The sequence below is a fragment of the Pundamilia nyererei genome, unplaced genomic scaffold (genome assembly GCF_000239375.1).
Source record: "Pundamilia nyererei isolate P.nyererei 1_Seehausen unplaced genomic scaffold, PunNye1.0 scaffold00031, whole genome shotgun sequence".
In the NCBI taxonomy this organism is placed as follows: Eukaryota; Metazoa; Chordata; class Actinopteri; order Cichliformes; family Cichlidae; genus Pundamilia; species Pundamilia nyererei.
This window is the reverse complement of record NW_005187432.1, coordinates 1,925,017-1,939,351: the sequence shown is the minus strand read 5'-3', so window position 1 is coordinate 1,939,351 and position 14,335 is coordinate 1,925,017. Positions and strand designations below refer to the sequence as shown.

Sequence of the window (14,335 nt, the reverse complement as noted above, 5' to 3'; positions counted from 1 at the left end):
TGGACACTGCGGGTCCACCTTACCGTAAGTAACCAAAAGCACAACCTTGGAAAAAAACGCGTCTATGCGCCTCACAGACAGGCAACAATCTCACTGCACAGTTGTTAGGTGCAATGCACGGCACGTCACATTACTACAGTATGGCCATTTCGAGAATGCTGGTCATGGTTTTCATTCCTCACATTTCATGCTTGCATCTCTAAATCAGTTGGTGGCTCCTGCTCTCTAGACCGTAATCTCTATTTTAAGACACGGCACCAAAGCGTTTCTTTATTTGGCCCTGCAAACATTCCTCTGACACGATCTGTGGCGCACACAAGGATATTAGAAAGATATTACCAAAATGGCACTTTAACTCTTAACATTGTTTCTATGATTAAAAATATATATATTAGGCACTACTGTATGTTTTAACAGTGGGAGCTAGTGTCTTAAGCAGGGGCGTGTCAACAAGGGAGAGGATGTGGTGGCACAGTCCCCTCTCTGTCACCTCAGCTGGTGCTAAAAAACTGTTTACCTGTAGAAAATATAACTACATACACAATTTATATCAATTTTATATGTATAATAAATTAAGGCCCATTATACCAGGTAAAAATGAGACTGTTATTTATAAACCGTGTATAAAGTTCTGAAAATGAACTCCACTCTTACCAGCAGCAACATTAAATGTATATGTGGATGCCAGTGCATTAAGAATTAAATCCACCGATAAAAAATATAAGTACTTTAAATTTTTCAGTTTTTTGAGTATTCCCAGATCAAATAATGTTGTTTGAACAGTACAAACAGTTTTGAATGCTAGCCATTTTTCTCCTGCGTTTAGCGTTTTTCCTGTTTTTCCTTGTGTTTATGATTGATAACCTTGTGCATAACAAAATTCACAAACAGATTTAATGTGTTTGTGAATTTTACCTTTTGGCAAAATGTCCTGGATTTTTATTATACGTGCATGACAGTGTATGACCTGTTTGCTCCTGCACTGGTTCCTCTTTCTCATGGTTCATCACATTATCACAACATGAATAATGTTTTTTAATGCTTCCTTTATTTTCTCATAAACAGTTTTTTGTATTGTTAGTCTAAACAACATAATTTGGGGGAGTTCCATATAATATAAAAACTATAACATATTTAAGCCATGCAAAATATGACCTTCATGCTATGATGATTTTTTGAATTTTCCAACATTTTTCAGTTAAAATAGGACTCACAGGAGAAACCACAGCAAGAAGATGAGTCTTGTATCAAAATTTATTTATATATTTAATCAGACCTTTATAACTTGTTTTGAACAGCCTTCTGTCCCACACAGTGATGCAATCCTTTAACTTGTACTCAGAAATCCACGTTTTTAAGTTTTTAAATTACGAGAACCTTAACTTAAAAACATCCAGGCTACAAATGCTTCTTCCTGTTACTCTGACATAGACATTAAATCAGTACGGTTTTACTATTAAAACTATGACATATCAATTTGATTCTGGCACTGAGAATGGCTGTAAAATTGACCTTGTTGCACTTTTGAAATGTGATGATTTAAAAAGTGCCAAATATTTAGCACCATTGGCACTTCGAGGCTGTCTAACTTTTACCTTCATCGTATGAAGGTAAAAATATTTCAGTGGCTTCATGAACAGCACTAGAGTCAGTGTGGGGCACTTGAATTAAGTGTCTGATAACTGGTGAGCTTTGTGACGTGAATAATCGAATCAGAAAACATTCTGACTACACAAACAGGTGCAGAGAGCAAATTGGACCACTAGATGGAGCACTTGTGAAACAGTAAGCCAGTGATAGAAGTGCTTCTTCCTCTGGGAGGCTGTTTCTGCAACAGCATGATGTGCATTAGTAAAGAAGATCTGTAGCATAGTTTGAAACCCTCTACTCTGAGCCACAATTGAACCCCAAAAGACAAGCACCAGTATGTTTTTACATTATGAACCTTGTAGGTTCCATGCTGTTGTTTTGACTTAACAATGTCCTTTTACATTGTATAGGTTCTGGGATAGTCTCAAGTGCATTTATTGTGTGGGAGGGATGGAAGGGTCAGCAAAGTGACATGGTGCGTGGGACGCATCACGTTTTTGAGTTTGTCCAGAGTTAACATATCTGAGTTTGGGCATCTGAGGAGTCTATTCTTGATGTTTTTGGGGGGTTGTGTTGTTGTGTAGTTTTATTTTGAGTCCTTACCTTGGTTTCATTATTTCGTGCACCAGTTTTCTTTTTTTTTTCTGAGTTTCCCTCATGTGCTTTTGTATCTTGTTCATTGTGACTTTTCTTGTCACTGTGTTTAATTTTCTTGTTATTTATTGTTTTCGTTTGACAGTTAGTGTCCTGTGTTTGTCTTGATTATGTTCACCTCTTTCCCCTCCTGTTTCTACTTTGCCAATTAGCCTTCTGTATATAAATAGTCCTGCCTTCCCTTTGTCATATAGTGTCTGTGTATTTTTCCTGTGTGTGATCTTCTTTTTCTGGTTTTACTACATGTGAAATATTGATATTAAATATCATTAAATATTGAAATATTGATCATATGTAAATGTGAGGGGTCAGATTATGCAAGGATCTGGGTAATGGAAATATAAACTTGTGTGTGCCATGTGCTGATAAAGATGATGTCATGTGAGTGAACTAAAAGTTATTAGGTTGTTTTGTCAAACTCAAAAAAACAAAATAAAACAAAAATATTTATTGCAAATCTCAATAAATAATCAAAAATATTCAGATTTAAATCTTGCCGATTGTTAACAGCATTATCTTCTTCCTTTTGGTTTTCTGTTTAAATATTGACATGACATCACAGCATTTGTGAAGTAAGATGGATTTCTTTTAAATTTATCTCAGAGCTGGAAACTCCTTTAATTATTGCAATTAGACACAAGTATATAACAAAATAAGTATAAGTAGACTAGCCTGTTGCTCAGTAAAATAAAATGTAGATCTCTTAATAAAAAGTAAATATATAATAAATAAATACATACATACATAAATACATATATACAATAAAGTATCGTAGAAATTTAAATAAGATTGTGACGAAAAATGTGAAGAAAAATAAAACTGAACTAACAAAAAAAAGTTTTTATTACACATTAATTTAATTATACTGGATATACTTCTAATACAAGCCTAATCATAGGTCTGCCCATATCCGAGTTCTCTTGACTTTTATTTTGGAAGTCTTGTTGCCTAAGCGACAGCTAGCTGCTGAAAGCTAGCATCTCTGTGTTATCTCCAGCAGTGAAATGACTCCTGAGGTAGCTACACTTTAATCTTACCGATACTCAAGTTATGCAACGCAGAATAATTAATAAATAAAATGTCTATTTTTTATTTATTATGTGATTTATTTATTTTTTATGATAGAGTTGAAATTTGTAGCTAGACATGCTTTCTAGCTAGCTAGCTAACTCTGTTACAAACCTGTGCCAATAGTATCTGAAATATAATGGTGAGATTTTTAGACGATAATATTAATGGTTTAAGTGGTGTAAAGTTCGAAACAGAGCTCACATTTTCTTCAGTATCGTTTGTTTTCTCCTGTATTTTTTATGAACTTCGAGAATACACGTGAAAAACATATCAAAAAGGCAGCTGTACAAAAATAGTTTTTAGAGGTATTTGAAAAGGTTGCTAAATGAAGGAGAATAATTACGCTATAAAGTTAACAGGTATTATTTTAAGGCACAAACTCTTGTCCTGTTTTAATTATAAATTCAACACTGTGACATTGGTGGAAAATACATGATGTAATCAAAAAGTTCTGAGAACAGGTCGATAAAAATAAAACGCTATACTTGATTAGCTGATTTAAAGTTCAAGGTTGCCTTCTCAGGCACGCCTAGACAACTCACTAAATAATAAAGTCATATATAAAATTGTGATAACAGTAAAATGATTATAAAACAAAATACCGTAACCAAATATGAGCAATAAATAGCAAGCAATATAAGTTTATTTACAATTTATAAGGGGAGCAAAAGAAAAACAGTTTGGTCTGTATATTGTTCTAATTTTGGTTTTGTACCATTACCATAATGAATTTTAAATGAAACAACTCAGATGCAGTTGAAGTGCAGACTGTCAGCTTTAAGTCAGTGGGCTGAACAAAAATACTGCATAAAAATGTGAGGAACTAAAGCATTTTTAACAAAATCCCTTCAATTCAGGGACTCAAAAGTAATTGGACTAACTGAATAACTGAAAATAAAATGTTTATTTCTAATACTTGGTTGAAAACCCTTTGCAGCTTGAAGTCATGGGCATCACCAGATGTTGGGTTTCCTCCTCTTTAATGCTCTGCTGGGCCTGCACTGCAGCGGCTTTCAGCTGCTGTTTGTTTGTGGGCCTTTCTGTCTCAAGTTAAGTCTTCAACAAGTGACTATCTCTGAACATCTCAAAACACCTCTTAATCCCCCTCCACCAGACTTTGGTGGAGGGGGATTGTGGGTTGTTTTTCAGGAGTTGGGCTTGGCCCCCGAGTTCCCAACTTCTAATACTTCAGAGTACCAACACATTTTGGACAATTTTATGCTCCCAAATCTGTCGGAAAAATTCGAGGATGGCCCCTCCCCGTTCCAACAAGGCTATGCACCAGTGCACAAAGCAAGGTTCATGAAGCCATGGATGGATGATACCGTATTTAATCATGGGGCTATAATTACTACAGGCCCTCATTTAATCACATCTTATGTCAGTTAAAAATACACACTGACCTTAATTTGTTAAATAATGACCAACATCCTGCTTCTACCCACTGTGAATGTAGGTTAATTGGGTTTCAAATGAAACCCGGGGCTCTGGAGTTGAAGGTGTGCTCCACATGGTAGATGATTTGTTGTTGTTGGGCTACGATGCCTTCCAGTGTGTTTTTTAGCAACAAATCATGAATTCATTTTGCTGAAAAAGTTAAGGAAGCCTACCAAATTAAACATAATGAGCCTGTGTGCTAACAGTTTTTTGAAAAAGATTAAATTATACTGGTGTTTGATTTTGCTGTTTACTTGAAGATTCTACACCAAATGTGCCCCACTTTCACACTCCTCAGACTCGAAGCAGGCTTCCCCTGTTAGTCTGCTTTGTGTCAGATTTTCTTAATCCCATGAAAACTTTAATCCATTTCCTCTCGCCCTTCCTCTACCACCATGAAAGACTTAGCTGGAGGATAGGTGAGGCAGAGTTGAGTGGGCAGGGCTTTTCCAGTCTTCCTCTTAAGGTAAGCCTTACCCTACATCACCCGTCTGCAGAGAGGAACGTAAAGGATGAATGGATGTTTCATGTCTGTGTTTCTGCAGTGAAAGCTTTAGGGCAGCCTCACAGTAGCAGGACACATCAGCCTATCAGTTGTTGACCTGTGGACGATTGTTAATGGGCTCAAAATGACCAGCGTCTGGGATTGTCAGGGTTCCTCACTGAAGGAGAGCCAGGGCTCTGTGTGGATGATTAACCGCTACACCACACTCAAGCAGCTCGGGGACGGCACGTATGGCAGTGTGCTCCTGGGCAAGAGCAATGAGACTGGTGAGCTGGTGGCCATAAAGAGGTGAGTGCGTGGAGCACCAGTAAACGTGCCAGGGATTCACTGTGTTGTTTAGTCTCAGAAGGTTAAGCTGATTAAAGCCCGAGTGGCTGCTACAAGTGTATAGAGTTGTGTAATAAACGGGAATACAAGAATTAATACAAGCAGTTGTAGATGTCAGCATTAGCAGAAGATGTTTTTCATCCTTGTGGTGTGTGAGTGGAAAGTCCTGTAACCTCTGCCAGAGGGAAACAGTTCAAAGAGGTGTTGAGCAGCGTAAGTTGGGTCTCCTTAAGTCTTCGAGATCCTGCTCAGACATCTAGACAAGTACATGTCCTCAGCTGCAGGCAGCTCCAGCTGTGCTCCAGTCATGTCCTCCACAGTCCCTGCAAAGCCCTCTGGTCCACAACAAAGTGGTTATGTTTTAAGTGAATAGACTGGTACTTATATAGCACTTTTCTGCTCTAACTGAGCACTCAAAGCACTTTGCAAACATTTCAATGGACGCATAAAGGATACTTAAACATTTAGACTGGAACTGCTGGTGAACTGAGCCACCGACTTTCCAATTGGTAGACCTCCCGTAGTTGTTGTTCTTCTTCTCTGAAAGTGGAGGCATTGTTGTATTTTGCTGTGTGTATGCAGACCTGGAAAATCAAGGCACTGTTTCCACAGCCTTGCCTTTTATGGTCACAGATTTCAGGTCATCTCTTTTCTTCTTGAAATCTGTCCTAATCACCTTGGTCTTCTGGGTGGATTGCTGATGGAGCACCAAGATCTTTCAGTTAAAGTTTCCAAATGTCTGTGCCATCAGCGGGTTTTAAGGCAATACCTGTAAGGTTTTGGGTCATTGAGAGTGTTTTGCTGCTCTCTATGACACGGTGAAACAGAGATAAGAGGGGAGCACCAAGACAGATGTGGAGAACAGCACAATGCTGAGCTTAACATCGACTTGTTTACTGTAGCATAGAATTACCATTAAACTGATATGGAGGTGTTTGAGGTTGAGATACAGGTGTTTTCTGAGAGCCAGGCACCCCTTAAACACAGAAAATTATCCAGAATTTGTCTCAAAGTCTTAACAGATTTGGATTCATTTGGGCTTAGCATTAGTTGATCATGCGGATAGATCAATATTTCTCCATGCTCTCCTAGCAAGCAATGCTGATTTAAGATAGAAATCTGATTTATTCCACTCCAACAGGATGAAGAGGAAGTTTTATTCCTGGGACGAATGCTTAAACCTAAGAGAAGTGAAGGTAAGAATCTAATTTAGGTGCTTAAATAAAATCTATTTACAAAATCCACAGTAGAGGTAAGTTGTAAATGAGCGTTCATTTTATTTCTCTAAAAGAGTTAGATGTCACCTTTAAATTGTTCTCATGACCTTTTTAATTGTAGTATAACTTGGCATACATGAATGAGCTAGCTTTATATAAATGCTACCTGAGCCTATGAGCTAAATAACTTATTTAGCAGCTTGAACTACACTTGTAGTAGTTTTGCAGTCTAATTCACACTGATCCTCTTTGGAAATCAGCTGAGGTCGCACCCACATGTGTTTCCCAAATAGTCACTGAAGAAGCTGAACCATGCCAATGTGGTGAAACTGAAGGAAGTCATCAGAGAAAATGACTACCTCTACTTTGTCTTTGAGTATATGAAAGAAAACCTCTATCAGCTCATGAAAGAACGGTAAGAAAATCAGAATTGTGAATTTCTGTGAAAGCAAAATCGCAGCATGTGTGATGCGTTAGCCTCCTAGCTATTTCTGTGTGTTTTTAATCACCGCTGTGAATGTGAGAATTATTTGGGTTTTATTTGAGTCATCGTGTGTCGGGCTCGGTTTTTACAGAAACAAGCCGTTCCCTGAGTCAGTCATCAAAAACGTGATATTTCAGATATTACAGGGACTGTCATTTATTCACAGACGTATGTGACTTCACAGGGGTATTTTAATAAAGGTAAAATAAAAATAACTCCCTAACAACTCATGCACAACTAAATAAATAAGAAATAAAATGCTGTGAGTAGTGGCTTGGAATACATAAGATAAGAATTATGGAAATGATATTAAACCTGGTAAGTAGATGCATGCTGGACTGTTGGTAGGCCATCACCGGACTTTGTCCAAGCAAAAATGACTCGCTTCTTCTGTGAGAAGAGGAGGTGTGACTTGTAACAAAGCTTAATTCAGCAGAAACAAACAAACAAAAGCTCAGTTTTTACTATTTGTTGGTGTTAATGTCATAAAAGCTTGCATGTTGTTCTTTCTTCTTTATCCCTTCTTTCTTTTGTCCTTTCCCACTTTGCTGCTGCCAGAGAAGATCAGATGTTTTCAGAAAATGAGATAAGGAACATTTTGTTCCAGGTATTATCTGGCTTAGCATTTGTGCATAAGCACGGTAAGAGACTTCTCCTGTCTTTTCTTTACATTATTATTATTATTTTCCCGCTGTATGGTTAAGGTATCCTTTTTTTGTGCGAGCTCTGTTTAAAATCTGTGACCTGCTTCATTAGGGGGTTACGTCACGTCGTGGTTATAGTTGTAGAAGCTAATATAGAAAGTAATGCAAATCTCTACACAGATGAATATCAGCAGGGGTTAATTTGAATGCTTCTTGGCTTTTTAGGGTATTTCCATCGTGATCTGAAGCCGGAGAACATACTGTGCATGGGCCCGGAGCTCGTGAAGATCGCAGATTTTGGCCTAGCAAGAGAAATCCGCTCGCAACCACCTTACACAGATTATGTGTCCACAAGATGGTGAGAGTTTCTTTTTTTTTCTTGAATATACAAAAAAATGAAGTAACTCCAAAGGGTCTGAAGTAATTATTGCTGCCTGTCTCCCCACTCTCGCTCCCCTCTTCCTTATCTACTCTTCATCTCTGATCTATCATATAAAAATAAAAATGGTCGTAATCAAAGCATCCTCTTTGAGGGGGTCACATTTTATATTTATATTTTTTTAAAAAGCCCTCTTTATATATTCCCCTGGGCTGTTATTTCAGGTACCGGGCCCCTGAGGTTCTGCTCAGGTCCAACTCTTACAGCTCTCCCATCGACATCTGGGCAGTGGGCTGCATCATGGCAGAGCTGTACACCCTGACACCTTTGTTCCCAGGAAACAGCGAGGTGGACGAGATCTTAAAAATCTGTCAGTTGCTGGGAACGCTGAAGAAGGTGAGGAACCATCAAAATGCATCTGTATTACTTTGTTACTATACAGCTGTTTTCACACATGCCCTACAGACCTGAATTTTTCTACACATCACTCGACAGAGGTGTATTTGAGAACACAAACATCTGATGTGGTTGTTTTTAAAAGAGTCAGTATTCAGCCTGGCCGCTCCCTGGTATAAAGTCTGGTAGATTATGGATTGTAGAGCTTCTTGCCTCCTGCACTCACTGGAACCAAACACATTAGTGATAAATATTCATGACTATCCCAAAACTGACCAACTTTAATAGCATCTCTTTTGCAATGATACCCCCGTCAGTTGGACTGGCCCGAGGGCTTCAATCTCGCAGCCTCAATGAACTTCCGCTTCCCGAAGTGCGCTCCCACCAGCCTCAGGTCCCTGATTCCCAACGCCAGTGATGACGCGATCACGCTGATGAAAGACATGCTGCAGTGGGACCCTGAGAAAAGACCGAGTGCTTCTCAGGTACATTTAAAGGGAACTTATTCTGCTAATTACCAGCTCTTTTTAAGTTCATCAGTTTCTCAGGTTAAATTATTTATTTTGTGTGTGTGTTGGATTTTGTCGGCTGTGGGATTGGAAGTAATGGAAACCTTAGAGTGGTTAGTATAGTTTTATCATCCACCGTGTCTTTGTATTTTTTAAGGCAAATCTGGCTGTCACCCCAAAAAACATTTTTAAATATATGGTAAAATAAGTGAAAGCATAATAAGCCCACTTCTGATCCTGATAAACTCCAGCATAGATTGTCTGAAAAACAAACAAATAGACAGAAGTGAGGACGACTCATTAATGTTGAGCTGCAAAGTCACCCGAGTCGTCCAAATGCTTTTATCCCGAGCACCTTTGAGTACCTTGAGTGCTTCTAATTTTAGAAATATGATCCAAGTGGGAATCAATCAGCTTATCTTGAGAGTTAATGTAATACTTAACTTGACATTTGGATGTGCTGAGGGAGTGAACATCCACCAGCGTAACTCAATGCATGACGCCGAAATCGAAGCTAAAAATATGAAGAATTAATTAGGTGCTCTTTCAGAAAACAGTCTACACAATATCCAAACCAGGCCTGAAACTTCAGCTTTTAGCTGGATGAATTTCACATTTTGGATAATTACTTTAGCACCTTGAAATGTTAAGAAGCTAATATTAGCTATAATAGTAAGATAAAACAGTTAATAACTATAGTGTTCTGAATCACAGGCTTTACAGCGCAATAAAAGCAGCACACAGTGAACCTATATGTAGTATTGTGTGGAAATAAGTTTTTTTTAGTTTTGGAATTCATATATATTTAAAAGGCCGTCACATATGTGCTTATATGTAGAGGTAGATGTGTATGTATAGATAGAAAAATAAGGTAATCCTGTTATATGGGTCAAAGAATGAAACACAACTTGTTACAAAACAGCTTGAGTAGAATAGAGTAGTGTGAAGTTGGACCCTTTACACACGTACAAGACACGGACGTGGTGATAGCACTTCTTTATTTTGACATTCGGTTTTACTGTGGTTTTACAATGGGACACAGACACTCCCGCTCCGCTGTCACGTCCGCTCTCCAACTGTCACTGTGAACATATAAAGAGTCACAATCACATTCACATCCCAGCACACCTGTTCACCCCGCCCCGGGAGCTCGCTGCGTCACCCTTCCTCTGCAGCCTGCCAGAGACCACACCCACGCCACAAGTAACTTGAGAAAAATAAATTGGGATGTAACAAAACAGAATATTTAATAACATAACAATTTACAAAAGAAAGCAGTTCAGTTAGTAAAAATCTTTATAAAATACAATTTTTTGTAGCAATTTCTGATGTTGTACTTTTTTCCATTGACTGTTTTCCAGGCTTTGAGGTATCCATACTTCTATGTAGGACAGACACTTGGTGCCCCACTAAAGCACTCAGAACAGCAGGCCCAGAAGAAGATTTCTGAGACAGCTGCAGATCTGAAGCCTCTGTCCCTCTGTAAGCCTCATCTGGACCCCTGCGAGCTTGTCACGACCCACGCTGAGCCTCAGACCTGCAGCCAGTCTCTCCATCAGCCTATCCAGCAGATTCCTCTTCCTCAGGAGGATATAGAGAAGAGCACACTTCAAACAGTGTGTCCCAGCACACTGACAGAGGGGCAGCAGGAGCCTCTCAGTCTGGTGAAAAGAAGACCACCAGAGCGCTGTCAGCCTGTAAACATCACTGAGGTGAAGGCTTGCAGCATTAAACAGTGAACCCAATCATGGCAGGATGATTAGTATAAGGCTTGGATTTTTGAGGGAGCTAAACTTTTATCTTCTTTATTTACGCTTCCACACTGGATACAGCTTTATTTAAATATAAAGAATAACAAAAATAATAATTTAATACTCATTTCTCGTTTAACATTTGCCTCGCGTTAAATCAGCGAGGAGCCGAGAATAGACATGCCCGGCCTGCACGACGGCGGTGGGGCCAAACATCTTTCAGGTCGGTGGACAGTTGGGACGACAGTGACGATAAAGACACCGGCGTTTCCATCTCCAAAAAACCCACCATCACTTCTCTGAGGAACAGCTGTCGGTGAGAGACCCTCATCATCAGGTGAAATGTCGTCATCAGAGTTTCAGGAAACGTTAAAAAATAACGTTATAATGCAGATTTTCAGAGTCAAAGAACAACAGAGGATCAAAACTGCCAAGCAACAACGGACTGAGCCGAGATGACTCCAACACCATGTCAGCCAAGCAGCACTACCTCCACCAGTCCAGATATATGCCTGGTGAGGAAAACATAGTAATAATAATAGCAATAATAATTAACCATGTTTACACATAAACGCCACAATGAAAAGAACCAAAGGTAGGTGAACATAATCCAAAAACAAAAATCCCACCTGCCCTAAATTTCATTAAACAATAAAGTTAAAATATATATTCAATTCCGTTCAGTTTTATATATATATATCACCAATTCATGACAACAGGAACTTTATATTGTACTACAAGGAGCCTACAATATTAGAAAGAAAACAACAAAACTTATAAAAGGACACAGGAAATATGTCACAAAATAAACCTTAGCTTGGCCTGATTGCAGCCAGCTTACGTTAAGGTGTCTGGTTTCTTAATGTGCAGACTGTACAAATGTACAAAATTTCACCCTGAGCTGGGTTTGTTTCATTGTTGTTTCAGGCATAAATCCAAAAAGCACCTCCTCAGTAAGAGGCCAAGTGTCCAGCAGAAAGCTGGGAGTGTCCTCGTGTTTATCCAGAGGACACGGCCTGGAGATCCCTCTCAGGAGAGGCAAGACAACTTCATGGATGCATATTAGAAGTTTTATCATTACACTGTTGAAAGACACACATTTCCCTGCCTGCCCTTCTCTGTACTGTTGAATATACTCACAGTTTAATCAAATGTTTAATGCTTTTAGGGGATGCTTTGATTTCAATCGCAGGCCTAAATTTTCTAATCTGATTTGATCAAACTCAACCCAGCCCAACCTGGTGCTCCCAGGTCAATAAAGGTCAAGTGAAAGTTTATGTGATGCAAATTTGACTAACAAACTGTTTAATTTGTTAAGCAATGAGCTTAATTATGCAGAATGTCCACCTAAGACTTCTTCAGCTTGCGTTACGACTCTTTCTCCTCTGCTTACTCTTACTTTTGGTTTCCTCTCACGTGGTTTTAGATGTTGGTCTTCCTAAAATACCAGATAAGACGCCTCTAAAAGAAAAGACCTCAGAGGATCTTGATCTTTTGAAAGGTATCGCTTAAAAGTGTGTTAGGGCTTCAATTGTATTTTTTCTAATGCTTTAAAGAGGTTAACTGTAACTTGTGATGGGGTTTCTTCTTCAGATTCCTTTGTGAGCAGCTCCAACACCAAGACGTTCATGACACCTTTACAAAAAACCGAAACAGGAGCAGCCCGACAGAGGGTTATACTGGCACCGATAGGAGGCGCCTCTGCTGGTGAGAGCCTTTCATTACTCTTCTCTGTTTCTGCAGTTTTTATTAGTTGAGCATCTACTGGCACGAATCACACGGTACTAAAAATGTCTCGATGGTTGAGAAGTTTTTCTAACTCCATGGCTTCTTTCTTCAGATCCTTCATGTTCTGAGGCACAAACACCTTTAAAAATGACATTAATTCCCTCCTTAACCAAACTTTAGCTTAGTACCCCCTAGATTTAGAAACAGCCATGAGCAGAGTTATATTTTTTTAGTTTTTAAATTTTCGTTTTCATTTAAAGTTAACATCAGTTGTTCTTGGTCAACAATCGGTTTTTACCCCTCGGCCAAACAAGGCTGATGGGGTACTGTCATCAGCCTGCCAGGTGGGCGGGCAGGCAATGCTGACAACCAAGGATGTGAACTTTCATTTTCAGTTAGCGTCAGTTATTCTTGGTCAACACATTTGTAGTCATTACACTTGTTTTGATTAATTCAACTGTAAGTTTAAGTGTTTTTACTCAACTGTGAAGGGGAATTTATTGCATCTGGCTCACAGGCATGTACAGTACTGTGCAAGTGTTGAGTCACCACTCTTTTCTTTGTACATTGCTACCAAGGAGCCAGACTTTCTTGTAATTTTTAAAGTGGTCTTGAGCAATACTTCTCCAGGCATGAAGGTCTCTCATAGTTTTGCTTTGGTCACTGGCTGCTTGAACCAATGTTGCATCTACACATAACAGACAGCTGAGCATTTTCAGGTGCTTTGTTGCTAGCGGCCTGTTGCAAAAACACACTTCTTTAGTTGAGTCTACAAAAAATGATAACACAGTTTGACATGCATAAAATCTAATTTTTCACTAACCAGTTTTTGTTTTTGCTGTAATTGCTGTTGCCTTTACATCTGCACGTTCCATTAAATCGTTGCACTTAGTTCATATTTTCCGAGCCAAATATAAAGGAATGAAGGGTGGCTCAAGACTTTTGCACAATAATATGCAATACAGTCATGCCTGTTGTGTAAATTGTTTCTCAACCAGAGGTTATCTTCCTAAACGTGAAGAAATTTGGAATTTTATTATAAGGCACTGACGCATCAGTGGAAAAGGCGGCGTGTCTGTCCTCTAAACTCAGCTTTTTTTCGAATCTTTCAGTCGATCTGTCGTCTGCTGCTGATCTGAGAGTGGAGCCGCAAACCAAACCATTGAAAAGCAAAACCTTAAACAAGCTGGCACCCTCAAATGAAGGTAAGACAAAAAGAGCGGCACACACTGTGAATAAAAAACGGTGTAAGCTATTTGACATTATCTTGTGTTTTTTGTGTTGATTTCAGAGTATGAAGGATGGAAAAGCAGGAAACTGAATTCTCAGGTCTTTGGATTCATCACCAGCACTCCAGCGAAGACCAGCCTCTCCAGGAGCTCAAACTCTCAGCCAGTGACCGGACGAGTAGACTGGACCGCCAAATACAGCGGCCGCCGGTAGCGCAGCAGTCTCTCGGCTTTCCAGCAGAATCCTGTGAAAGGTTCCCAGAGCAGGAAGTGTGTCTGCCGCTGCTATAAAATATCATTCAGTGTTGTATGAGTCAGTTGACACTTTTATCTTCGTTATGTTAAATAACAGGAAGTTTAATAAAGTAATTATTTAAGTGAGTGAATATTAGTATCATGGTATTTTTTTTGTAT

The 14,335-nt window shown here is 39.0% G+C and overlaps 1 protein-coding gene across 3 annotated transcripts; it reads left to right on the top strand.

Moving 5' to 3' along the window:
- Positions 1-3,190: 3,190 nt before the first annotated feature.
- On the top strand, positions 3,191-14,307 carry LOC102205039 (serine/threonine-protein kinase MAK-like). 3 transcript variants are annotated; one of them, XM_005729032.1, is made up of 17 exons: positions 3,191-3,260; positions 5,155-5,218; positions 5,298-5,545; positions 6,726-6,780; positions 7,095-7,216; positions 7,844-7,926; positions 8,155-8,287; positions 8,533-8,704; positions 9,022-9,189; positions 10,575-10,925; positions 11,126-11,280; positions 11,358-11,479; positions 11,892-12,002; positions 12,391-12,465; positions 12,558-12,671; positions 13,805-13,897; positions 13,984-14,307. In XM_005729032.1, the coding sequence occupies exons 3-17, from the start codon at positions 5,382-5,384 to the stop codon at positions 14,133-14,135; spliced, it is 2,070 nt and encodes a 689-aa protein (XP_005729089.1). In that variant the 5' UTR covers positions 3,191-3,260; positions 5,155-5,218; positions 5,298-5,381; the 3' UTR covers positions 14,136-14,307. The 3 variants fall into 3 exon arrangements, with proteins under 3 accessions (XP_005729089.1, XP_005729090.1, XP_013765289.1); XM_005729033.1 differs by lacking the exons at positions 5,155-5,218; positions 5,298-5,545; XM_013909835.1 differs by lacking the exons at positions 3,191-3,260; positions 5,155-5,218 and having other exon boundaries at positions 5,252-5,545.
- The last annotated feature ends 28 nt before the right edge of the window (positions 14,308-14,335 follow it).